This window comes from Ochotona princeps, chromosome X (genome assembly GCF_030435755.1).
Source record: "Ochotona princeps isolate mOchPri1 chromosome X, mOchPri1.hap1, whole genome shotgun sequence".
Lineage (NCBI taxonomy): Eukaryota > Metazoa > Chordata > Mammalia > Lagomorpha > Ochotonidae > Ochotona > Ochotona princeps.
The window spans coordinates 6,222,103-6,245,999 of record NC_080865.1 but is presented as its reverse complement, the minus strand read 5'-3'; the positions used below and the strand labels follow the sequence as shown (position 1 = coordinate 6,245,999).

The following is a 23,897-nucleotide window of genomic DNA, read 5'->3' as shown; positions in this document are numbered from 1 at the left end:
ACCTGGAAGAAATTCCTGGCTCCTGGCTCCTGGCTTCGGATTGGCCCAGATCCAGCCGTTGCGGCAATGTGGGGAGTGAATCAGTGGATGGAAGGTCTGTCTGTCTCTCCTTCTTTCTATATAACTCTATATTAACACTCTTTCAAATAAAAATAAAGGAAATTTTTTAAAAAAGAAAGGTCACAGGAAGCATTCCATGACACCACAGGCATGGATTAAAGGAGAGGACACCATATGACGGGAGCTGGCGTCACGAGTGTGAACTACCTGCTGTTGCAACTTGCTTGAAATTTTACACACCTGCCCAATTTGTTCTTTCGCACTCTCTTTTCATTTCCCAACAGACTGCCTCATGCACCTAAGCTTCCGGCTGTGGGCCCACGAAGACAGCAGTTCTCAAGCTGTGTGGTCAGCTGCTAGCTCAGGCTAAAGTCCTTTTAGCGAGCAGCTAAAGTCCTTGCCTTGAACGTGCCAGGATCCCATATGGGTGCTGGTTCTAATCCTGGCGGCCCCACTTCCCATCCAGCTCCCTGCTTGTGGCCTGGGAAAGCAGTCGAGGACGGCCCAAAGCCTTGGGAGCCTGCACCCACGTGGGAGACCCAGAAGAGACTCCTGTCTCCTGGCTTCGGATCGGCTCAGCTCTGGCCATTGTGGTCACTTGGGGAGTGAATCATCAGAAGGACGATCTTCTTCTCTGTCTCTGCTCCTCTGTATATATGACTTTGCAGTAAAACTGAAAATAAAATAATAGAAAAAAAAGCGAAGATGAAGAACATTGGCATGGACTAAGGTGGTGTGAGAAGTTGAGCTCCTTCTAGCAAGCGAGGAGCCCCGGGTGGAGGTGGGGCTTTTTGGCCTGGAGAGATGCTGTGCAGGTGGCCGGGAAGGCTAGCAGCTCTGGGAGAGCAGCCACTCTTGAGACACCCTCTGCTGGAGTCTAGAGCAGTCCGCACTGATCCCCCAGGCTGATCTAGTCAGCACAGGCTAAGCTGGTCCTTGGTAAAATGGAGGTAACATGGGCGGAGCTACCTCTATTTCTTTTGAATATATTTTGTAAAAGATTTATTTCTTTTTTTATTGGAAAGGCAAATTTACAGAGAAAAAAACAGAGGCAGAAAAAGAGAGTCTTCCACTTGCTAGTTCACTCCAAAAGACCACATTGGCCGGAACTGAACCATCTGGAAGCCAGGAGTTTCTTCCGCGTCTCCCGCGTGGGTGCAGGGGCCCAAAGACTTGAGCTATCCTCCACTCTTTTTCACGTGCATTTGTAGGGACCTGGGTATGAAAGTGGAGTAGCTGGGACTGAAACAGGTGCTCATATATGGGATGCCAGCGCCATAGACAGAGGCTTACCTTACTGTGACACTGCACTGTGCCGTCCCGCCGAAAACACACACACACACACACACACACAAACACACACAATCATGTTACAGCTCTACGCACGTGCAGCAATGGGCTCACGCCTATGACATTAACCGGTCTTACCACATCCCACCTGGTGCCATGGTGCCAGCCCCCCAACAGTGACATTTTTAGTTTCAAGAATCAGTGTTAATTGCAAATCAGGATTTAGCAATCCTCTACGGGATTCCTTTTTCCCCAGGGCTTGGTCACTGTGGTGCACAGCCACAGGTCCCTTGGGGAAGGCGTGGAAGATGCGCAGTAGGTGGCTGCGGTGATGTGGAATGCTCCTCTCTCACGGAGGCCGGGCTTCCTGGGCCAGCAAGTGCCTCCGCATGCGCAAACTGACTTCTGTCTGGAAACTGAGGGGGAGACTGTGCTGACTTGGGGGTGTGTGTTTAAAGATTTATTTATTTGTATTGGAAAGGCAGATTTACAGAGGGAAGGAGACAAAGATCTTCTGTCTGCTGGTTCACTCCCCATGTGGCTGCAACAGTCAGAGCTGAGCTGATCTGAAGCGAGGAGCCAAGGGCCTCTTCTGGGTCTCCCACGCGGGTGCAGGGTCCCAAGGCTTTGGGCCGTCCTCGACTGCTTTCCCAGGCCACAAGCAGTGAGCTGGATGGGAAGTGGAGCAGCCGGGATTAGAACTGGCGCCCATATGGAATCCTGGCACACACAAGGTGAGGATTTTAGCCACTAGGTTTCGGCGCCGGGCCCAGGCTGGTCACTTCTTCTGCTGAGTGCGTGGGTGGGCTGTTGGGGTAGATGGTGATCTTGGCTATGCCCTGGGCCTGGGCTTCCCGGGAACATGTCAAAACAGAGTGCAGCAGGAAGGCACTCACTATGGAGGGTCTTAGGGTCCAGGCCCAGCCCCAGGCTCTGTTACCCAAGACAATGCCTGCATGAGTAAGTTGAGTTTCTGTCTCCCTCCACCACCCTACTGTAACATGTGTTGCTCTGAGAGCAGGACGCCTTACACGTCCACAAACACAGCCTGGTGTGATGGCTCAACGGCCAAATCTTCACCCTGTAAGTGCCAGGATCCCATAAGGGTGCCGGTTTGTGTTCCAGCTGCTCCACTTCCCATCCAGCTCCCTGCCTGTGGCCTGGGAACACAGCAGAGGGTGGCTGAAAGTGTTGGGATGCTGCAGCGGCGTGAGACATCTAGAAAAAGCTGGCTCCTGGTTTGAGGTCAGCTCAGCCGTGGGGCTCTGCACCCCTAAGGGAACCCAGAGGAGGCTCCTAGCTCCTGTTTTGGATTAGCTGAGTTCTGGCTGTTGTGATCATCTGGGGAGTAAACCAGTGGATGGAAGCTCTTTCTCTGTAAATATGCCTTTTCAATAAATATAAATAAATCTTTGAAGAGAATGAGTTTGTGCAGTGTGAACGCCCCTGCCTCTGTGAGGAGGAACAGCAACTGATTCAAACAGGGCTGAAAAGGCTGGTGCCATTTGCCAAAAAACAAACGTAACAAAACCTTCAGAATTAGATTTAACTACTGCTTCACTGAGTCCGGAGCCAGGTGTTTAGGCAACAGGTAAGCTCCTGCTGGGCCTCCGGCACTGCGAATCAGAGGCCCTGGCTTGAGGGCTGCATTGTTTCACGGGTTCTGCTAGTGACCAACCTGCGAGGCAGCAGCAGGCGGAGGCTCAAGCATTTGGGTCCCTCCCACCCATGGGAGACCTGGATTGCATTCCCACCTGTTGATTTTGGCCTGGCCCGGTCCTGGCTTTTCTGAGTCCAGGCACCTGAGGAGTGACAGATGGAGCTTGCAAAGCAACCAGCTGGTGGCTATGAAGCCGCGGGAATGAGGGAGGGTCATGGTAAGAAGTGGAAGGCACAGTCATGCATTTTCTGAGAACTGGGCGGCATAGCTCTCGGACTGGGAACCGGCTTCTTTTTGCCCTTTTATGAGCTCCTCTAGGCATTGCCATTGTGATGGTGACTGTCAGGGCACTGGTAACGTGGAAATTCTATTTCATGAAAGGGGGTGGGAAGCTTCGGAAGATGGTCCAAGCAGCCACATTGCATCCCCCGGGGACCTGGCTGCTCAGCCTGAAAGAAAGGTGTTTGTGGACTTGTTTGTTTTTTAAAGATTTCTCTTTATGGGAAAGGCAGGTTTCCAGAGAGGAGAGAAAGATTTTCCGTCTGCTGGCTCACTCCCCAAATGCCCACAACTGAGCCGATGGAAGCCAGAATTCAGGAGCCTCCTCTGCGTCTCCCATATGGGTGCAGGGTCCCAAGGCTTTGGGCCATCGTCCACTGCTTTCCCAGGCCACAAGCAGGGAGCTGGATGGGAAGTGGAGCAGCCGGGACACGAACCAGTGTGCACATGGGATCCTGGCAGAGCAGGTTGATGAGTATTAGCCTGACACACCATGCCATCTTGCTCTTCCCTCTGCCAGGTGCTGGGCCTGGCTCTCCGTGGAATTCTCTTGGTGTGAACGAGCAGCTGGCTGCATAAGCCTGCCCCCAGTGCCATGCCGACATCCTGTTTCCTGCCTGGGAAACAGAGCAATGAAGCCACACTTGCACTCTCACATTACAGGTAACATCTATCCCTTGGGTTTCATTCCCACTCCAAATAGGCTGTCTTGGGGCCGTTCATTCCCCTAACAAGCACTTGCAGGTCCCACCTTTCTCCGCTTCCCCTACCAAGGCAAGGAAAAGGGGTGTACACATTTCCTTTCTTCCTTTCTTTCTTTCATTTTCTTTCCCTTCTTCTGCTTTTTCTTTCTTCTCTCTTTTATTCTTTTTTAAAGATTTATTTTTATTTGGAAGCCAGAGTTATAGAGACAGAGGAGCAGACAGAAACATATACCCGCTACTTCTCTCCCCCAGTGGTCACAACAGCCGGAGCCAGGAACTGCTTCCAATTCTCCCATGCAGGTGCAGGGCTCCAAGGACCTGGGCTGTCCTCTGCTGCTTTTCTAGACTATAAGCAGGGAGCGGGATCAGAAGTGGAGCAGACAGGACTCGAACTGATGCCCATATGGGATGCCAGCAGTGCAGGCAGAGGGTTAGCGTACTATGTCACTGCACTGGCCCCTGTTTTGTTTTAATCCATATAATTCTCATGGAGACTTAAGTGATTATATTAGATTTGCCCTTCTAGCTGTGGTGGATTTCTTGATAACTATATTTTTTCAGTTTTTTATTTTATTTTTTGATTTGTTTTTATTGGAAAATCAGAGTTACAGAGAAGAAGAGATGTTCAAAGATCTTCCATCCACTGATTTTCTCCCCAAATGGCCAGAATAGCTGGAACTTCCCCCAGGTCTCCACAACAATGCATGGACCCAAGGCCTTGGGCCATCCTCTGTGGCTTTCCCAGGCATGTTAGCAGGGAGGTGGATGGGAAGTGGAGCAGCTGGGACACAGACCAGCAACCATATAGAATGCCTATGCTACAGAGTGGCACATTAGTCTATTGAGTCACTGTGCCAGCCCCAGTCAATTCAGTTTTTATATTTATCTTTCTAAGATTTTTTTAAAATTGGAAAGACAGATTTACAGAGAGGAGACACAGACAGAAAGATCTTGTTTCTGTTGGTTCACTCCACAAGCGGCTGCAATGGCCAGAGCTTAGCCGATCTGAAGCCAGGAACCAGGAGCTTCTTCCAGGTCTCCCACACGGGTGCAGGATCCCAAGGCTTTGGGCTGTCCTCAACTGCTTTCCCAGGCCACAAGCAGGGAGCTGGATGGGAAGTGGAGCAGCCAGGACATGACCCAGTGTTCATATGGGATCCCAGTGCATGCAAGGTGAGGACTTCAGCCACTAGGCTACTGTGCCAGGCCCCAATACCTGTATTTCTATTTGAAAGGTAGAGTTACAGAGAGGAGAGAGAGAGAGAGAGAGAGAGAGAGAGAGAAAAGCAAGACCTTTCATGCCATTCAGTGGTTCACTTCCTAAATGGCACAATGTCTTGGGCTGAAGCCAACAGCCAAGAACTCCATGCAGGTCTCCCACGTGGGTGGCTGCTAAGAATCCGCCCTCCTTTAAGCTATGCTTGTGTTATACTCCCACACATTTTACTGAAAGAGATGGACTCAGGAAAGGAGCCTGGGTGTAGTTGCTGGGAGCAACACCTCCAAGGGTGGCTGCTGAGTGCCACCACCAGGTGGCAGCACGTGGGTGCTGGGGCTCTACAGGGGAGGGGCCACTGCCAGCGTGGAGGGCGGTTGGCAGCTTTTGTGGAAAGGTGTCCCTGTTGAAGTTAGGCTCTTTACTTTTTTTTTTTTTTTTAAGATTTAAAAAAATTTTTTTTTTTATTACAAAGTCAGATATACAGACAGGAGAGACAGAGAGGAAGATCTTCCGTCCGATGATTCACTCCCCAAGTGAGCCGAAACGGGCCGGTGCGCGCCGATCCGAAGCCAGGAACCTGGAACCTCTTCCGTGTCTCCCACGCGGATGCAGGGTCCCAATGCATTGGGCCGTCCTCGACTGCTTTCCCAGGCCACAAGCAGGGAGCTGGATGGGAAGTGGAGTTGCCGGGATTAGAACCAGGGCCCATATGGGATCCCGGGGCTTTCAAGGCGAGGACTTTAGCCGCTAGGCCACGCCGCCGGGCCCAGGCCCTTTACTTTTATACATATCTTACTCATTTTTAAAAAAGTTATTGGTTGGACCGTAACGGAGACAAGCATACAGCAAAGAGAAGACACATTGCAGTATCCATCTCTACTCCCCAATTAAAGTTGGACTCCCAATGAAACTGTATACACACACCCAAAATGTATCTTTGCAACAGGATGCTGGATTCTCTACCTATACCTACAATATAAAACACACCTGAATAGCAGAAAGTTGGACTTGTGACTGTTGCTGGAAGGCTGTACTACTGTAATATTACTGGGGTAAAACAGGAGGAATAGGGAATGTGGAGGAAGAAATTCTTGAGCCTATGGAACTGTATCATGAAAAAAAGATCAATGCAAAAAGTTTTATATTTATCTATTTGAAAGGGAGCGACTAGAGATATAAAGACCTTCCATGTGCTGGTTCACTCCCCGAATGGCTGCGATGCCCAGAACAGAGCCGACCTGAAGCCAGGAGCCATCCTCCTCTGCTTTCCTAGGGGTGTTAGCACGGAATAGCAGAGACTGGCCCTGTTATGGCTTGCTGCAGTTACAAGCAGTTCAACCTGCTGCGTCTTCACGTGGGCCCCTATTTTCCGAGCTTGACAAATGACTTCTGGGCTGCCTGGAAGAAGTCGGCAGTGGCCTCCTCTGGCTCTCCAAGGGTTCCGTGCTCTTCTTTCCAAAGAAGCCTGCCAGGTCACCTGACCCGTAGCTCAAGCCTGGAGCGTGGCTGAAGCCCACCTTCTGGGCGTGATCAACTGAACGCTGCTTCGCCTGCTCACCTCTCCAGAGTTCCTTCTAGTGTTCAATGGGTCCATGCTACTTGACTTTCTCTTTTTTTAAAGATTTATTTTTATCGCAAAGTCAGATATACAGAGAGGGAGAGACAGAGAGGAAGATCTTCCGTCTGATGGTTCACTCCGCAAGTGACCGCAATGGCCAGAGCTGAGCCGATCTGAAGCCAGGAGCCAGGAACTTCCTCCAGGTCTCCCACGCAGGCACAGGGTCCCAAGGCTTTGGGCCGTCCTCGACTGTTTTCCCAGGCCACAAGCAGGGCACAAGCAGGGAGCTGGATGGGAAGTGGAGCAGGACTTTTAGCTGCTAGGCCACGATGCTGGGCCCTGACCTCTTTCTTACAATATTTATTAATAATTAAATGAAAGGGAGAGAATGATTCATTCCCCAAATTCCTACAACAGTCAGGCAAGAACTTGATGTGGATCTCTCATGTGGGTGCAGGGGCCCAAACACTTCACCAGGCTCCACCCAAATGCCCCCGAGAATGGAATGCCTAACATAACCCTGTAGGGCTTCAGCTCTGTGCACCCAGAGACCCCTCTTACATGCCATCCTCCTCTCTGCCCGCCATCTCCAAGCCCACAGGTCTCTTTAGGACTTAAGCAGCTGTGTCTGCAGGGGTCCGAGCAGGCCTAGTGGGATGGGAACATGGCACAGGAAGTGCAGTCACCATGTGCACTGGGCACAGAGCCAGTCAGGGATGCAGTCCTGTGCATCTGCACTCACTCTGGGATGGGGCTTGGGGGTTCTTTTGGAGCTAGCACCTTGCAGAACAAGACACCACACAAAGCACTACCTGGTGTTCTTTTTCTAACTTGTTTTATTCAGGTATTTCCTTCTTTGGAGGTGGGACCATCAAAAGTCCTTGGATGAGCTTCCGAATGCCGGAAGAAATAAAAACACTACTAGGTGGTCTGTGAGCAGATAGGCAGGAGGATGACAAGAAGCAGACAGAACAAAACAAATTGTGATCTAACGAGCTGAACCAAGACATTGGCAAAAGCACTCAGGCCTTCAGCTGAGGACCCCAGCTTTGGAGGCGGCAAGAGCGAGCTCTGACAATCTCGTACACACCCTGCCGTGGTTTGCTCCTTGTGAGTAAGGTGAGGCTTTATGCTTGCCTCATGCCATCGTGGCCCCTGTCCTAAACAAGGCACTGGCCTCCAGGGCCACTCTCTCCTGGGCAGGGGCAACTCCAGAGACCAGGACCAGCTGGGAAGGGGAAGTCACACCAGTGCCAAGGGCAGCTGGGTGGGTGGGTAGGGTGGAGATGATTTCCTGGAGAGTGTGTCTGCATTATTTCTGCAGGAGTCTAAGAAAGATTTGGAAAAAAAACCTCCATTGTGAAAGGTGAGTTATGAAGAGTGCTCTTTATTTGAAACCTCCACAACACAGACGCCAATCTTGTCTCGCATTGAATCATTAGCTGTGCACATCAACACATTCCAAGCACAAATTAAGAAATGCAAACAGAACAAAAAAATATATATATATATAATTTTTCCCCTATCCAAAGGTTTCAAGTCTCATTGCAGCAAATCCTTCTGAACACAGAATCTGAGGAGCACACTGTTCAATCAGTTGGGACAAACAGGTCCCTGCAAAGGCTACTGCCTTTTGAAACACATGGGGTGGGGCTCAGGGACGGCACGGAAAGGGGGGACAAGGCGAGGGGCCAGGGGAGGGCATGAGCAGAGAGGAGCAGGTAACGCGCTGCAGAAGGTGGGCAGCCTGGACACACACGGTGAGCTGATGGATTTCATTTATTGGTTTTTGACATTTTCCTTTCTGGTTCTTTATGTTTCCCCCCTCCCTAGGTCCAACAATGGTAGAAAAATCCCACAGAGGTGGGCGGGGCCTCCTTAGGCCAGCCCAAAACCTTCAGAGCACTCCTGGATGGCCAATAGTAGCATGTGGCGGAGCTTCTCGAAGCTTTCATAGGCGGGCAGGTCCAGCTGATTAAAACTGAAGAAAGACAGACAGATGAATGCACGAGGAAGGATGCTTGCCATTGGACTCTCCCTCCCTGCAGCAGCCCATCTTTCACTTGCTGACTAGCCTGGCCTATAGGCACTACAAACAGAAACCCTCAACACCTTGGCCTTGCCTACAGGCACGGCAATCCTAAATACCTCTTTGGATCTGGTACTTTCAGTCTGTGCTTCTATTGAAGACTCAGCCCTGGATACTCCCCACTCTCCTGGAGTGGCCTCCCATCTTAAACATCACCTTCCCTGTAGAACTACCAGACTGTAAACTACCCGAGGTTCTGGACTGGGCCAGACTTGTGTTCCCAACCTTGGGGTGGGAGCCTGGAAGCACCAGGATGTGCAAGCGTGGCCTGAAAGGTGGACCGGAACACAGCAGCCCTTTCTCTTACCAAGTGTGAGCTGAAGGCAGGCGGTCCGTGGACCTGTCGTCTCGGTGGATCTGAAACTTCTGGATGCCGTTCATGCCTTCGAGGGCAGCAAAGCCCTGCAGGGGCACCTTGGAAGTCCCCGTGACAAACTGGAGGAACTTGGCACGGTCAGCTTGGTCAAAAGAACGCAAGGCTCTCCAGAACCACTGGATCTGCAGGAGACACAGCAAGAAGCCTGCTAGGGACCTAGCTCCCGGGACAGGGGGCAGGGCCAGGCTCTGGGATGGGCTTCAATTCTCTCAGTTTTAACATGGGAAGAACATTTCCTGAAAATATGCTCCAGAAGAACAGACATAGGCAAACTGCCACTCACGGCTTCCTTTCTCTGGGAGTACTGGTCTACCCGACATTACTCCCTCTCACACAGTCTGTCTGTCTGTCTGTCTGTCTCTCAGGCAGCGAAGCGACAGCTCACCTGAATGGAGTTGGACTGGTACTTATGGTATTCAGTGTTGGATTTCAGATCATCAATGTCGATAGTGGGTAGTCCTGATATGAGTAGCTCCAATTCTTGCTCAGTGAAGATGGAAATGAGGCGCTTTGGAATGATCTCATAGAAGCCTTCTAAGAAAGCAGCCAGCTGTTTGCGGATAGCCCCTGGGGAGAGAAGCAAAAGGCCACGGGGCTTCTGAGCTCCTCTACCAGCACAGCTCAGAGTCCCTACGTGGCTCCAGAAGCTCAGGGGACTCTGCCTCGCTTGCACTCTGCTTCTAGGTCCTTAGGTGAACTGAGGAGCTTGTTTTTGGTCAGGTGTCTTGATCCTTTGTGTGAGGCGTTTCTGGCTATGCTGTGGGGATGGGGTGGAGGGGATGAGGACCAAAAACTGCTCATATAATGAGTGACACTTGCTCATAAGGTGAGCAACAAGAGGCCCAAGCGACATTAATCCTACCTGTCATCCTCATCTGGCACACGAGGTGTACATACTCCTTCTTATTCTCCTCCGTTACCAAGATGTTGGCCCCATTGGGCTTGAGGTCACGAACTTCACAGACTCCAAACTCTTGGACCTAGAACACCCAAAAAACCCATCATTCGTATCAGGCTTGGTCTAGGCTGGGACCAACATGGGTACCTGGGCAGGAGGCCAACCTGGCTCCCCAGCAACCACAACTCTGCTGAGCAGGGATGGGCTGAGGGTCACTAGGAGGGAAACTACTCCCTGGCTCCAAACCCCAGGAAGGCAGCAGATTGGAAAATGGCTGACAGATAGCCAGGGGGCCAAGTGTACAATTTTTGTGGCAAACTCTTTCCCCCACTTCTCTCTGTATATTTTTTGCTTATACTGAACTACTGTTGGGAAAGAAGCCAACAGCCTGGACTGTTTTTGGCATTCAGGTTTTCCTGTTTGTGACCCACCTCCGTACTGAATGTGAGGTCATAGCCCAAGGTGGAGACATCGTTTTCCAGCAGATAGACTAGGCCCTGGTAGAAGTGGTAATCTTCACTCTCCATATCCGTGTATCTAAAAGACAACAGCCAGGGTCACAGCCTGAGGGGGATCGGGACATGCAGCGGTGGGACGCGAGGCCCTGACCACCAGGGGAAAGGGCATGCCAAGCACCGTACCACATCCTCACCTGACAGATTTGCCCAGAATGTGTTTGTAAAAGGACCGAGTAAAGTAGCACTCCAGGAGGCGGTTATCATATACAGCTTTGGCCACGATGCGTCCAACAAATTTGAAGTAGCTGAGGTGGTTGGGGTTGCAGTGGGAAGACGGGTTGATGGTGTAGGTGACTCGATCACCAGGTGAGGTACGGAACAAGGCATACATGGGGTTAAACATCTCACGAGAGATGATCATATACCACTCCCGCAGGAGCCCTCCAGCATCCTGCCCCTCTTCTCCTTCAAATACTATATACCTGTACAAGAGAGCAGACATAGGAGAGCTGGGCAGGCAGCCCAGCACAGGCCCAGCTACTCACACATTATGGGGGAAAGGGAGTGCAATATCAGATGGGGAGGTGATTGGGGGGTGCCAGCAGTCCAGAGAACGGGTTGGGGGTTTGGGTCCGAAACACACACACAAACCCTGACGAATGGAGGACAGGTCAAGATATCAGTAGTCGCGCATTCCAAAAACCACCAGCAGGCAAAGCTAAGGGGCCTACGGGAGGCCTCCTGTAGCAGCTGGGAGTGGTGGGGGTCGCTCACTCCAGCATGGCTTCCCCCCACCCCACCCCAGGTTTCCCGTCCACAGTGTAACTGCAGCACAACGCCTCAGGGCAAGGCTTTCAGCCAAAGGGCCAGGCAGCAGAGCAGGCACACAGATGGGAGATGGCTCTGTGAGACCACCTAAGCCAGACTCCCCAGGAATGGGGAGGGGAAAGGGGACCTTCCGAAATTTGAGGCCAGGATATAAGAAATTGTTGCTGTGAGAAAGAAGTCCACCCCTCACGGCCTGCTCCCTTTTCTGGGTGCTTACAATCGATTCTTCATTTCTTCAGGGGATTTGCGATGCAGTTCCCTATAGGAGTCTTCAAACACATGGTCGCGGCGGACATGCACAGCCATGTCCTCTTTCCGGAGCCCTTCATCCAAGCGCTCCAGCTCCTGGCGGAAATACCTTGGGAGTGGGGAAAGAGGGCTGAGGGTGGCAGAGCGAGCTGGTGTCCACATGGGATGCCGCCTCCGCAGCAGATGGAGCATCGGCTCCCATAATTCCCATTGCCTGAAACTTTGACTTCTTCCTCCTTACCCTCTTGGGGAATGCCTACTAGTTGCTGAAGTCAGTATGGAAGGTAGCTCATAACATTAGCAACTCTAAATTCTCTGCCTCCCCACTAACTAAGTGGGCACGAGGATGCAGCACTGACTCTCTGGCAGCCCCTCAGTCACTAATCTAGTACACAGAATGCGTCTATCCTGGTAAAAAGGGAGAGAAGGTGGGGGTGTTTAGGCACAGTGGCTTTCAGTGGGATGCCTGTGGCCGACTGTCTTGCTTTCCCACCAGCATCATGCCATGCGCTGCCACCAACACAAACTTTGGGCCCCAGGAACAACCTTGTGACTCCTTTTTCTAGGAGGGAAGACACCCTTTGGATAGCTGTTCTCCCGCCCCAACCCAACTGAAGTCAAAGGTACATACTTGCGCTTGACATCAAAGTCGAGGACGCGAATGTAGTCCACCAGGACAGCGAAAGGCCCATCAGCAAGATGTGTGGTGGACTGCCGTAGGATCTGGTTTAACACAGTGCGGTGAGTCTCTGGGGGCGAGAAATGACAGCAGGGATCAGCTGATCATGGCTCCCAGAGAGCTGGGAGACAGCTGGCTAGCCAGTCACTCTCTTCCTTTTTTGTTAGGAGCCTACAGAGAGAACCCATCAGGCCAGCTCTGCCTGATCCTAGCTTCCCAGGGTCTCATGATACAGTCCCTCGGTCTCAGCGTAGCATGGATGGGCTTCAGCAATGGCTTTACTCAGTTCACTGGCTAATATACATATACCCTAACCTCCCAAGGATCTAAACAGAATAGGACATAGAATGTACAAACAAGACCCTGCATTGTATGTGGGGGATCTGAGGGGTTCCCTGTACCTGCAAAACGAAGGAACTTCTGTGTGTCGGGGGGCAGGCTTGAGGAGATGTGCATAGACGAGGGTTCCCGCGAGAAGAAGGGGTCGAGGGAGGAGGGTGTGGCTGGGGTTAAGGGGGCAGGGGAGAGTGGAGGTGGCTCATCCTTGATGTGGGCCAGTTGGCTCTCGCGAGTGTCCCGGACGGGGGGCTTGCTCTCTCGCTCCGTGGCGTGGACTAGAAAGAAGGCCTCAACCGCAGGCTGCAGCACTGTGGGCGGGACCGACAGGAGAGCAACACGTCATGAACCTTGCCATGCAAACCTCTTCACCTTCACAGACAGCTCAGGCAGAAGGAGGAGCAAGGAAAACGTGCAGAGAAAGAAGAGCGGTGGGACAAAGCCGCGGAGGCAGGCGGAGTTTCCCTGAACTCACAGACAGACGGGCAGGCAGACTGCCTAGCCAGATAACCTTGCTCTAAAAGCCCACGACAGCAGCTATTGAGAGAGAGAGAGAGAGGGGCAAATCTTTATATGAGGATACTGAGGTCAGAGAAGAAAACCACTTGGTTTCCAATTCTCCCCAGAGAGACACGGAGCTGGAAAGAAGCAAAATAAGTTGGCAGAGGGGGGCTTCGGAGCAGAAGTGGGGGCTGGGGGTGGAGAGCACGACTCACCTAGCACCGCATGCTGGTCGTGGGACTCCTCCAGCTCCTTGAGGCATTCCCCCAGCATGTCCCACAGCTCGTCCAGGCTCAGCTGCTCACTGAGCAGGGGCAGCTCGGGCGGCCTCTCCTCCTTCTCCTTCTCCCCCTGTGAGGATCCCTCTGAGGTGACTGCATAAGGAAGAGAGCCACAAGTCCTTCAGGATTTTGCTCCCACTTGAGATTTTTTTTCCCAAGCTAAATGCTCCTAACCATACCATACAGGCTGGCACATTAGTCACCACTAACTCACTGAGCACGATCAGAAAAGCCAGGTCTAATTCTGCACTGGGGGTGCTGTGCAACTTTAGCATGAACTGGAGTGACATGAGCAGTCTAGTCCCCTTAGCCACACCTCAGACACTCAGCGGCCCTGTGTGGCCAGCCGCTCCCGCAGAGTTTTGGTGGACAGAGCTCATCTAGTCCGGCGGCAGCAGCTGCCACAGCACCTGTGCACCTGGCACAAGGAGACTGCGCAGTGGTGGAATGTGGGAACAACAGTGCGTTATTCCCACTAAACGCTCACAGCCATCCTTGCAAGCCATTTGCTTTCTCCCTATTTTCTTAGTCAAGGATGGGTTCAGGACTTAAAAATCAGATTTTATTTTTTCTGATTCTAAGTCTGAGGCTGTGTTTTTTCTTTTTCTTCTTTTTTTTTTTGTTAGTCATCTTGTTCTGGGACAGTTAAAAAAAAATTTCTGAGACACCATGGCATGATAGATGGACCCACATAACTCGCACTTTTCCGGGGATCCATCGGAGGAGTATTCCTCACAAACCCTTCTCCCTCCCTCTCTGGACCCACCCGCTCTCCTCTAACACAACTGCCCTACTGCAATGTATTAGGCTTCTCCTTGAGCCTTGTTTTTATCTTCACACACTCCTCAAACCTCGCCCTGGCATTCCTAGGCTTGACTGCAGGCTTCTGCACTTGCAGCTTGTGTGATCCTGGGTCAAAAACACAGGAATGTTATCTACCTTTCGAAGTCCTAACGAACAATCAATGACTTACTCAAGCATTCCAACATGGCTGTCTTTAGGGAAAACACTTCACAGTAATGAGTTCAAAGGGGATGCCAGAGACACGATTGGTTTCGAGATGTGCTAATGATGGCACTGTGCGCCAAGAATGTCTCTAAGTGCTACATAAACATCAACCTGTTTAGTTCTAACAACCAACAGTCCTATTTTCCAAAAGGATGCTCAGACCATCAGATGATGTTTCATGCCTGAGAACTAGTAAACCAAGGGCACCAAGACTCGAAGTGCCACATACTGCCTGCTTGCCTCACTATTGTGACTGCAGCGCGTTCTAGCCATCAAACCCTTATCGACATCTTAACAACCAGCCTCCAGTGCACCAAACTGGAAAACACTGAGCTTAGGTATGCTGGGAAGGTGATCCCACAGTCACTTCCTAACACAGGCCCACCCTTTAGCTGGGCTGCACACACGAAGTAGGACTGACCAATGGACTGAGTATCTTGAGTACTGGGAGATGGCTGGTCCACATCCATGGGTGACTCTTCTCTCCGGACAGTTGTCTCCGACTGGTTAGACTCCGACTGGATAAAAGGGAGAGGAAGTCATATAACGAGCACAATTCTGCTTTCCTCACAGACAGACCAGAGGGTGGGCCTTCCACTTCTCACACATGGATTCTGGAAGGGCTCTGCCCACTTCTGGCGAAGAAAGTGTTCAACTCTCTAGGTCAGAAAGATGACATTCCCACCTACTTGGCTGTCGACCTCTTGTGCCTACTCAAGACACCAGCTATCTGGACACAGACTTCAAGTGTTCTTCTGGGGATAGGTTTTCTTTAAATGTGTGCACACGTGTGTACATGTGTAACTGAGAGGGGCAGAGGGAGGTTTGCTTTTTGTTCACTAAATTCACTAAAAGGGCACCATTAGGGGCACTGCTGCAGCCTCTCATGGGTGGAATTACTGCAAAAGACAAAATCGTTCTAATCAGCTTATGGGGAAGATACTAGGCAGATAGCCAATCTAAACAGGCTTCCCTGCTTTCTCTTTCTCCTCTCCTGAGGTTACTGCCACCTAATTCTAAGCTAGTTTCAGCATGGTCAATGAGACTACACTGTAAAATAGCGACTACCCACAAAGGGAAACCAGGTCTCAGGAATACTGCCATTTCTTGACTCTTTGAAGTGTGCCTTGCACACTGCAAACACAGGCAAGCACTGACAGGGTGTCAAAGCACACGTACACAATGCCAGGCTTGCAGGGCAGTCATGCTATACCAGCTCAACACTGAGCTAATGCTTTAGTACCTGAGTGTGCCCACATGCCTAGGTACCAAGGGATCAGCCACAAACAGGAGTGGCTATGACGGATGTCTATCAACTTTGGGACACCTTCAAAGGTAGGATTCCTTAGATGCCTTTGGTGTACCTGGCAGTTCTATGAAATGGGATGAAGTCTTGACCCCACCCTCCAGCCCCTCAGAACCCAGACACTTAGCATTAGGCAGTTTGCAAAAGCGCCACTGGTGACTGGATAGCTGGGAGTGGGGTATGATGGCCAAGCTTTAAAACAAACAAAACTTCAAACCAAACCAACAAAGCAATCAACAAACAGGAAAATATAAACAGAAAGTATCCATTACCCAGAAGCATTCAAATAGCAAACTTAATGCAAAAGCGCACGAGGTCATGACGCTGAACCCCACGATGGGGGGAAAGAGAGAGAGAGAGAGATAAACAGACGAATGAATGAGGGGGCCACAGGCATCATGCTAACCGTTGCTGCTTGTTGCTGTCTCCGCGCCCTTTGACCCTCACGTACCATTTGTATAATGGCATCAGCCTCAGCCTCCAGCTGCCGAACAGCTGCCTGGATGCTGCTAGCTGAGCCTAAACCGGAGGAACCTGGGAGAAAGAAAAAGGCAAGACATAACATATGAGGAGGAGGAAATGCCCCTGGGTTGCCAGCAGGTACCTGGCTGAGGTCTTTAGAGTTACAGCTTCAGTATACTCCTCCTTCTCACACAGAGATTACGGACAAGGGCAGAGGGGTGCTGGTATGTGACAGGGCTGTGTGGGGCAGGAGCAATGAGCTGTGTTTTCAGGGGTTGGGGGGGATTGTTTTGTAGGTCATGGCTAAAGCCATAGGCCTATAGTGATTTAGTTAGGAGTGGCCAATGATGGAGCAGAAAGGAGGTACACCCAGTGAGTGAAGTCATTCAGAACAAAGCTGGCCCCAAATTCCTTGCCAGATTCCTGTTTATCCTTCATTCCCATTGGCCCTAAGCAATTCTGTATGCATACATAGCTTGAATAAGAAACAGAATGCAACCATCACCATTAAACATGTCAAACAGGAAGGAGACAGGACATTAAATCCTGCCCTTCCTGCAACTCTGGGTTCTCCAACACCAACCCTGCCCCTCAACTGGACACTCCCGTTCCATACCTAGCCTGCCTGTCTGCTTGGCTTTCTTGTTAGCTCGTCTTGTGTCGTCCCGGAGCTGGATGATGACCTGCAGTACCCTCAAGAAGAACTTCTGGGTAGATGTCTTGGATGTCAACATGGACATAGAAGGCAGCTGGAGCTCCCGGCCACCCAGGGGTCGCTTCTGAGATGCCACAATTACCACATTCTCAGCCATGTCAAACCTAGATGGTGCAGAGGTGGCTTGCGTATACTGATAGTGTCAAAACAAACACCCAGAGCAAGCAAGTAGCTCATCGGTGTCAAGCAGAGGAGTAAAGAACCTCATGAAGAAATCGTGTAAGTACAGAGAGGCAAGTATGTAGAAGACAGACTGGAAAATCACTCAGAGAAAGGGGAAAAAAAAAAAAAGACCAGGCTTTGAAGTACCAAGAGCCACCTTTCAGAAAGTCCCAGAACCTGTCCAAAGGGTGGCCACAACCCACCTGCTCTGCATTTTGCCTTTTAGCTTGGTGGTCTGTGGCTGCTCCTCGGGCAGGCCATCGGGAGAGAGGGTCTCACTTTGGGCCCGCCGCTGCTGTTCCAGGTTGTATTCCCGCAGCTCGGCCAGCAGGGTACCTAGGCGGGCAGAGAGTTGGCGAGTGTTCAGAGACTTGGCTAGTGCAGTAGCTGAAAGACACCAGCCGAGCTAACCTCTTTGCCCAGCAGCAAAGAACCCAGAGTGAGTTGGCATTCTGTACTGTGTGCTCACAGGGCCAGCCACCTGGAGACCACCCATGTACCTGGCTTCAGGGATCGGTTGCACCCACATGAGACATAGTTTGCTGCAGAAGAGGAATGGAGCCTTTCTTGGAGCCTGGCATGTGAAAGTCTAAGTCCCAAATTCTCTCTTGAACTTAGGTTTTGCAATGATCTCAGACAAATTTCTTGATCCTTGTCTACCAGGTGGTTTATTATTGTAACCAGTGTGAATAAATACAACTTAACCTCTCAGGACTGCTCCAAGGGTTAGGAGCTAACTATGTGACAGTCTATAGAGTGCCTGGTCCATAGGCCAAGGTTGCATAAATGGTAGCAGTCAAAAAAAAGGGCAGAGGCTGGCAGGCAAACGCTCTCTGCAAGAACCTTGTAACTGCCATGCAACCGAGAACAGCATGGGCCATACAGGCACCCAACTCTTCAGACACTTGTGGGAAGGAGAAATCCCAAAGTAGGTAGTCAAAATGTAAGATTTTAAGGAGACCTGTGATTAAAACAGGGCTGAGAAAGTGCAAAGTCTCCAGTGAAAGGGAAGCTAGTTCTAATCCTTGATTCATTACTGGATCACTCCCAATGTTGCTCTGACAGGAAGGATGAAGGTGGCAATCAAACAGAGCTCTCTGAGGTTCTGCAGCCTCAGAATCACCCAGGAACAGAAGGCATCATACAAGCCCCGAGCCTGAAGGCAGAGCAGGCACACTGTGAGGCTGCCCTGATCAGCAAGGGGCTCTCAGAAGGGAGAAGACAGGAGGCAATGCTGGTCATCTTTTCATTTCAAATGGGGATAACCTTGGAAGATTTCACCAACACACAATACTTCACTCTTGTCATTACCTATCTGTTTACAAAGAGTATATCCCAAATGGCGGGCTCCGTTTAGTAGTAGCTTGAGAACAGTGTCCCGAGTCCCAGGGTCTCCCCGAGAGAGCTGCAGTAAAACATTGGCTGCATCCTCTAGGCCTTCTTCAGAACAAGAGTGGGATGTCAAGACCTGGGACAAGAAATGAAAAGGCGTGAGTCCCAACAGGAAACCCCTGATTGTCGGTACCTGCGTACTGTGCAGGCTGGAAGAGCTGGGACTTACCTCCACGGAGAGCTGCAGCTGGTTTTCTGTGAGGCCTGAGGACACCATCTTAAAGTCTGTACCACTGCTGCCTCCTTCACCCACCTTTGCGGGCGATTTGCTGCCCTTAGTAGAAGCTTTGAGGAAACAGACAGAACACTGTCAATCTCCATGAAACCCATAGGCCAGACAGAGACACCGGTGGTGGGGTCGGGGAAAGTTCTCAAGGTGAATGAAAGCCCACCTGCCCGCCACAGCTAAGCTGAAATGTTTGGGGATGCTGGGATTTCCACACAATCCCAGGCACCTGTCCCATATATTTCTCGTGTCAGAGGCCCAGGCATTCTATAAAACCTAACATTTCAGCTACTTATTTTGGATCTGCAGCAGGCTACAGTCTCCACCTTCTGTAGGTTTAGTCTGGCTATCCTAACACCACAGCACACCCTACTCTGAGAACATGCTGGAGGAGTTAGGCATTCTCTTTTGGTACCTAGTCCAGGGAAGCCGCTGTCATGGAATGCCTGCTGGTCCTTATGGGGCAGGAGGAGACCAGCTGATCCACTATCATGCCAGGAGGCCTACCTGGGCTGAGGGTTGAGGCAGTGGGTAGCAAGGGGTGAGGTAGGCATTCCCAGCATCCATCCATACTTACTTGCAACAGTAGTGGTAGCAGTTGTGGGGGTAGTCACTGTGGTTGAAGCAGATACAGCAATGGTGGTGACAGCGGAGGCGGCAACCAGGGAGGGAGAAGAAGTGATGGGGGTGGTTGCGGTGGGCGTGGATGTGGAGGAGGTGGCAGTGGTAGTGGTGGTAGACGTGGTGGACGAGGTGGCAGGGCTGGCGGAGGCACTGCTGCTGGAATTAGACTGTGCTTCTGAGACTTTGTTTTCTGGGAGAGCAATTGAGATGAGTGAAAGGAGCCTGAGAAGTTTCTCAGTCAAGAGGGAGCTCCGGCGGATGACTGGGTGCGACAACATGTTCATGAGCTGCCCCAATGGAGAGGCCTCGAGACTGTGTGTAGAGGTCTCGCCCTCGCCAGTAGAGCTTACTGGCACTGACTTCACGGAGTTCTTGCCTTTCCGGCTGACATTCATGTTGTCCAGTTTTACCAGCAAGTCCCAGAAGTCTGTACAAATGCCACTGCTGGTGGTCTGTGAAGAACACGGGCTGCAGGCCTGCTTACTGCCCTTCTCCCGATCGCTCTCACAGTTTGGTTCTTTGGTCCGTTGCTGTGTGAAGTGGCTGGGAAACACCTGCCAGGGAGAGAAGGACAGGCTTGGTCTACAGTGGCCTCCACAGTGGACAAGGCTGCCTTCTTGTGGGGAAAGACAGATAATGGCCCCCCATATTCTTTCGCTGTAGATGGCTTTGGTAACAAGAGGGAGGGGTCATACAGGAGCATTCTCCGACCGATGGCAGAGTGGCCTTGAGAAATAACAAGAGCTCTGAAGCAAAACAGATGGACAGGTAAAATTCTCTGAGCCTTAGTGTCATGGGGAGGACAACTACACTGACTTGCCAAGTGGTCGAGTTTACATCAGATGATGCATTCTGTACAAGTGCCTGGCACATGGCAGGCTCTTCATACATGGTAGCAGGGCTCATGCCTGAAAGAACACCGAGCACACCAGAACTAAGCTCTAGGTGCACTTCTATCACTTCCTAGTCACATGTCCTGAATCCCTTCTTCATTATTTCTGCAGATCACAAATTATAAAGGGTAAAGAGGCAAAACCCCACAGAGTGAGACTCACTAGCCACCTTGGTGCTGGGATTTCCCACAGGATCCCTTTACCATCCCCAGGAGTTGGCTTCCACCACGCTCCTCACCTTGGCTAACTGAATGAGTGTGTCCAGAACATGTCTGCAGACCACGGGAGCAGCCTGGGGGTGGATGTGGACAGTGGAGCCACTGCTTGTGTGCTTCTCCGTATGCTTACGCCCGCCTGAACGCTGGATCTGGAAAATGTTAGTCCTGCAGCCCAAGGCTGCATCCATGGACACAGAAAGCCACGAGAGCTGGTTGGAGCTCTTGGATTCCATCTTATGAAGCAGATCCAGGGGACGGTTCTCATGGCTGCTCGATCCACAGCTTTTGCTTGATTTTTTCCCTTTTTCCTCACTTGCGGAGATCTTGGGAGTTTCAATGCACAGCTCGCTCTCACTGCTGCGCTGCAAGATGGACAGGAGGCTACGGATGACCCAGTGCCGGGTCTGCGCGTGGTAACAGAGATTTCTCAGTACTCGGTGGAGACGGCTCGTATTGAGCTTCGGTTCATCCACAAAAAGCAGGACCAGGAGACAAGACAGGGCTTCGTGGTCTAGAAGGAGTCGTCCTCGGAGGCGGAGGAGAGTATCCACATTGCTGCCAGAAGGCCTAGAAATACAGCACGGATTTGGGGTAACGCTTGATGCTGGGGACGAGAATGCGCTGCAACCTCCAGGAAGGCTCACCCCAGTGCTGCCCTGATGAGTGGCTACAAATGGACCAGGCACCTCATAGTGCCTGTGTCTCTACAGTGCTGCTGTATCACCCACTGATGAGGTAGTTACTAAAAGGTTCTACTGAATGGGCCAGGTGACAGCAACTGGGACACACCAACCATTTCTAGCCCAGCTCATACAGCAACTGGGACACACCAACCCTTTCTAGCCCAGCTCATCCACACAGACAGGGGGAACCTGGCTGCACATGCGCAGGCCAGGAACTAATGCTTACTTCTGTCTGTTCTAGATCGCCTGGGGGCTACCTGCCACCTTCACATTTCTTTGGCATGCTGGATCCAACTTAATTCAGCCTTGTTAGTGGAAAGATGAGTTTCTCCTACTCATTCAAAGTCATGACCTAGAGGTCACCCCGCCTGCCTCTTTGGATTCTGGCTCCTCTACCTTTAAATCAAAGGAGTTGGATTAGCAGAGTTGGAAGCTGACGATAGCTCAAGGGAAGGTGGAAAAAGAGCCAAATTACCTGCTATGGCTACTGCTAGCCCCCATCTGGAAAGTGCCACCTCGCTGCACAGCTAGGCGAGTGTACTGTACTCCACGATTGCCGCTCAGGCGACTGGTGAAAGCTGTAAGGAAAGCAAAGTGTGAGTCTGGAGTCGGGGGTGGTAGACTGGGTCCGGGAGGGGCAAAGGGGAATAAACAGAGACTCCTGTGGCAAAGCGAGATAGTCCAGAGCCCTCCCACTTGCCTCCCTCTGTACCCGGACTTCGGAGAATGGCAGAGAGTGCAGAGGTACTGCTGTGCCCAAACAGACGCTCATGCATGAGCTGCCGCTGCCGGGCCTCCTGCTCTCGTCGCAGGGCTTGAGCCTCGGCTGCGATGTCAGGGGGCATCACGGCCAACACACTATCCTCCATGTCCTCTAGCACACTACGGCGGAGGTCTGAGGGCAGAGTCTGGATGAATGTGACAGGGTCCATGGGGGTGTCCGAGCTGGCATTCTGTGCCAGTTCCCGCCGCTGCTGCTCAGCTCTCTGCTGTGCCAGCACCTATGGAGTAGAAGGAAGTCAGTAGGAACGTATCCTGTGCCACACAGCCTGCCTGGCCCACCATCTTCCTCCTGACATACCTCTTCCTGTATGGCTGGAGGTAAGGCAGCCAGGAACTCGGGGCTCACTTCAGTCACTCCAGGATTTCCCACGACCGCAGGAGCTGAGCTATTGCTCGAAGGGGCAGTCCGGGCCGGTGGACGGATGCCCAGCTGGTTCTGTAGGACTTCACGACGAATATCATCAGGTAGGGCAGCCAAAAAAGAGGGATCCACGCCTTCGGGAAGACTGATACCTGGGGGAAGGGCAGATCATGATGTGAAAAGACCCACAGATGAACTGACACGATGCTCAAAAACAAGCCAGGTCACTGCTTAAGAGCCCTCAGCACTGTACTGCTTCATTATATACACAGGACCAGGCACACCTACCCACCCACCTTCCTTTGATTCAAGGCGGCCTAGTTATGCTCTTTCTATGCATGCTCTCCATCTGGATGGGACTGTTTGGCAGCCAGGTTCCTGCCGAGGCCTACTAGAACCAACCCTGGCATGCTCTGTGCACATATGGAGCCTACCTGCTAGGGGATCTTCTTCCTCACTGCTTGTTGAAGGCAGTGGCTCCTCCAGGATCCCTCGGGAATCGGCTCCCGATATGGCCACGGCAGAATCTCTGGTGGAAGAACTCTCAGAGGATGCAGGGGGAGAGCTGAGGAAAATCAGTCTTGATTGTTCTCGGCATCAGGATTTCGTATTTTGAAACCCTGCTACAGCAGCCCTTCTCACGGCAACCAGGCTCACGTCCCCAGAGCACCACCACATGCCATCCTCTTGCCCACACGGTCCTTACCTGTCCTCAGCTGGTTGGGCAGGTTCCCCTGACCCATCACCCCGGCCATGCACATTTGCCCCAATTGTTGGGGTATCCCCAGGAGTAGAGCTGCCTGCTGCGGGCTGCTCAGAATTGCCAGCTGATGAGGTGTCACCCACAGCCTCCTCTAGGGTACAGGAAGCCAGGCTGCTGGTGTCCATGGGAGAGCCTTCCAGTTGACTGCTGACAGCCGTCAATGCGTCTGAATCTTCAGCTCTCTCTGGGGAAAGAGAGGCTGCGAAGAAGTCAGAGGGAGAGGTTAGCTCTGCCTCGAATCAGGGCAGCACGACAGATGAGCTCTTTTCTTAGGCTGCTCCTTAGGGGCAGTCAGCTCACATCTGTCACTTCTCTGACTTCATTCCCTGTTGGTCAGTGGCTCCCCCTCAGTCTCACCTGCTGACATCTTATGCTCACAAAGGTTTATTTATTTCAAAGACAAGGTGATAAAGAATGAGAGGGGAGGGGAGGAGAGAGATGGAAGGAGGGTGACAGAAACAAAAACAACAAAACAAAACTCCCACAAACACACACAGAATCTTCCACCAGCTGGTTCATTTCCTAGTGCCCATAATAGCCAGGGCTGGGGCAGGCTGAAGCCAGGAAGCAGGAACTCCATTCAGGCTTCCCTTGTAGGTGGCAGGAACTCAAGTAATCGGGCCATCATCTTCTGGTCCTCCAAGTACACTGGCCAAGGAACTGACTTGGACGTGGAGGTGGGACACAAACCATGCACTCATATTCCAGATAGGAAGTGCCTGGCTTCTCGACCAGCTCCACCACAAGGCCTGCCCTGAATGCTTAGCTGTCACTTCCTCAAGGAACCCTGAATTCTGTCCCTTTCAGATTCCCTGCAGGCACCACTTGAACAACCA

General features: G+C 51.6%; 1 protein-coding gene across 11 annotated transcripts in view; it reads right to left on the bottom strand.

The window, feature by feature from the left end:
* Positions 1-8,137: 8,137 nt before the first annotated feature.
* The window catches only part of HUWE1 (HECT, UBA and WWE domain containing E3 ubiquitin protein ligase 1), a 123,143-nt gene continuing 107,383 nt past the window's right edge, over positions 8,138-23,897 (bottom strand). For 10 of the 11 annotated variants that reach the window (XM_058658227.1, XM_058658217.1, XM_058658224.1 and 7 more), the window contains 23 exons: positions 23,005-23,260; positions 22,733-22,863; positions 22,236-22,450; positions 21,867-22,155; positions 21,630-21,732; positions 20,492-21,038; positions 19,314-19,914; positions 18,680-18,795; positions 18,430-18,586; positions 17,322-17,454; positions 16,858-17,060; positions 16,186-16,313; positions 14,895-14,991; positions 13,400-13,558; positions 12,749-12,994; positions 12,300-12,417; positions 11,637-11,777; positions 10,786-11,073; positions 10,565-10,670; positions 10,098-10,215; positions 9,621-9,802; positions 9,167-9,357; positions 8,138-8,751 (listed from right to left, as the gene is read on the bottom strand). In XM_058658227.1, the coding sequence (XP_058514210.1) occupies positions 8,649-8,751; positions 9,167-9,357; positions 9,621-9,802; positions 10,098-10,215; positions 10,565-10,670; positions 10,786-11,073; positions 11,637-11,777; positions 12,300-12,417; positions 12,749-12,994; positions 13,400-13,558; positions 14,895-14,991; positions 16,186-16,313; positions 16,858-17,060; positions 17,322-17,454; positions 18,430-18,586; positions 18,680-18,795; positions 19,314-19,914; positions 20,492-21,038; positions 21,630-21,732; positions 21,867-22,155; positions 22,236-22,450; positions 22,733-22,863; positions 23,005-23,260 (4,628 nt within the window). In that variant the 3' untranslated portion in view covers positions 8,138-8,648. The remainder of the gene's footprint in view (positions 8,752-9,166; positions 9,358-9,620; positions 9,803-10,097; positions 10,216-10,564; positions 10,671-10,785; positions 11,074-11,636; positions 11,778-12,299; positions 12,418-12,748; positions 12,995-13,399; positions 13,559-14,894; positions 14,992-16,185; positions 16,314-16,857; positions 17,061-17,321; positions 17,455-18,429; positions 18,587-18,679; positions 18,796-19,313; positions 19,915-20,491; positions 21,039-21,629; positions 21,733-21,866; positions 22,156-22,235; positions 22,451-22,732; positions 22,864-23,004; positions 23,261-23,897) is intronic. The other variant, XM_058658220.1, reaches the window with a different exon arrangement.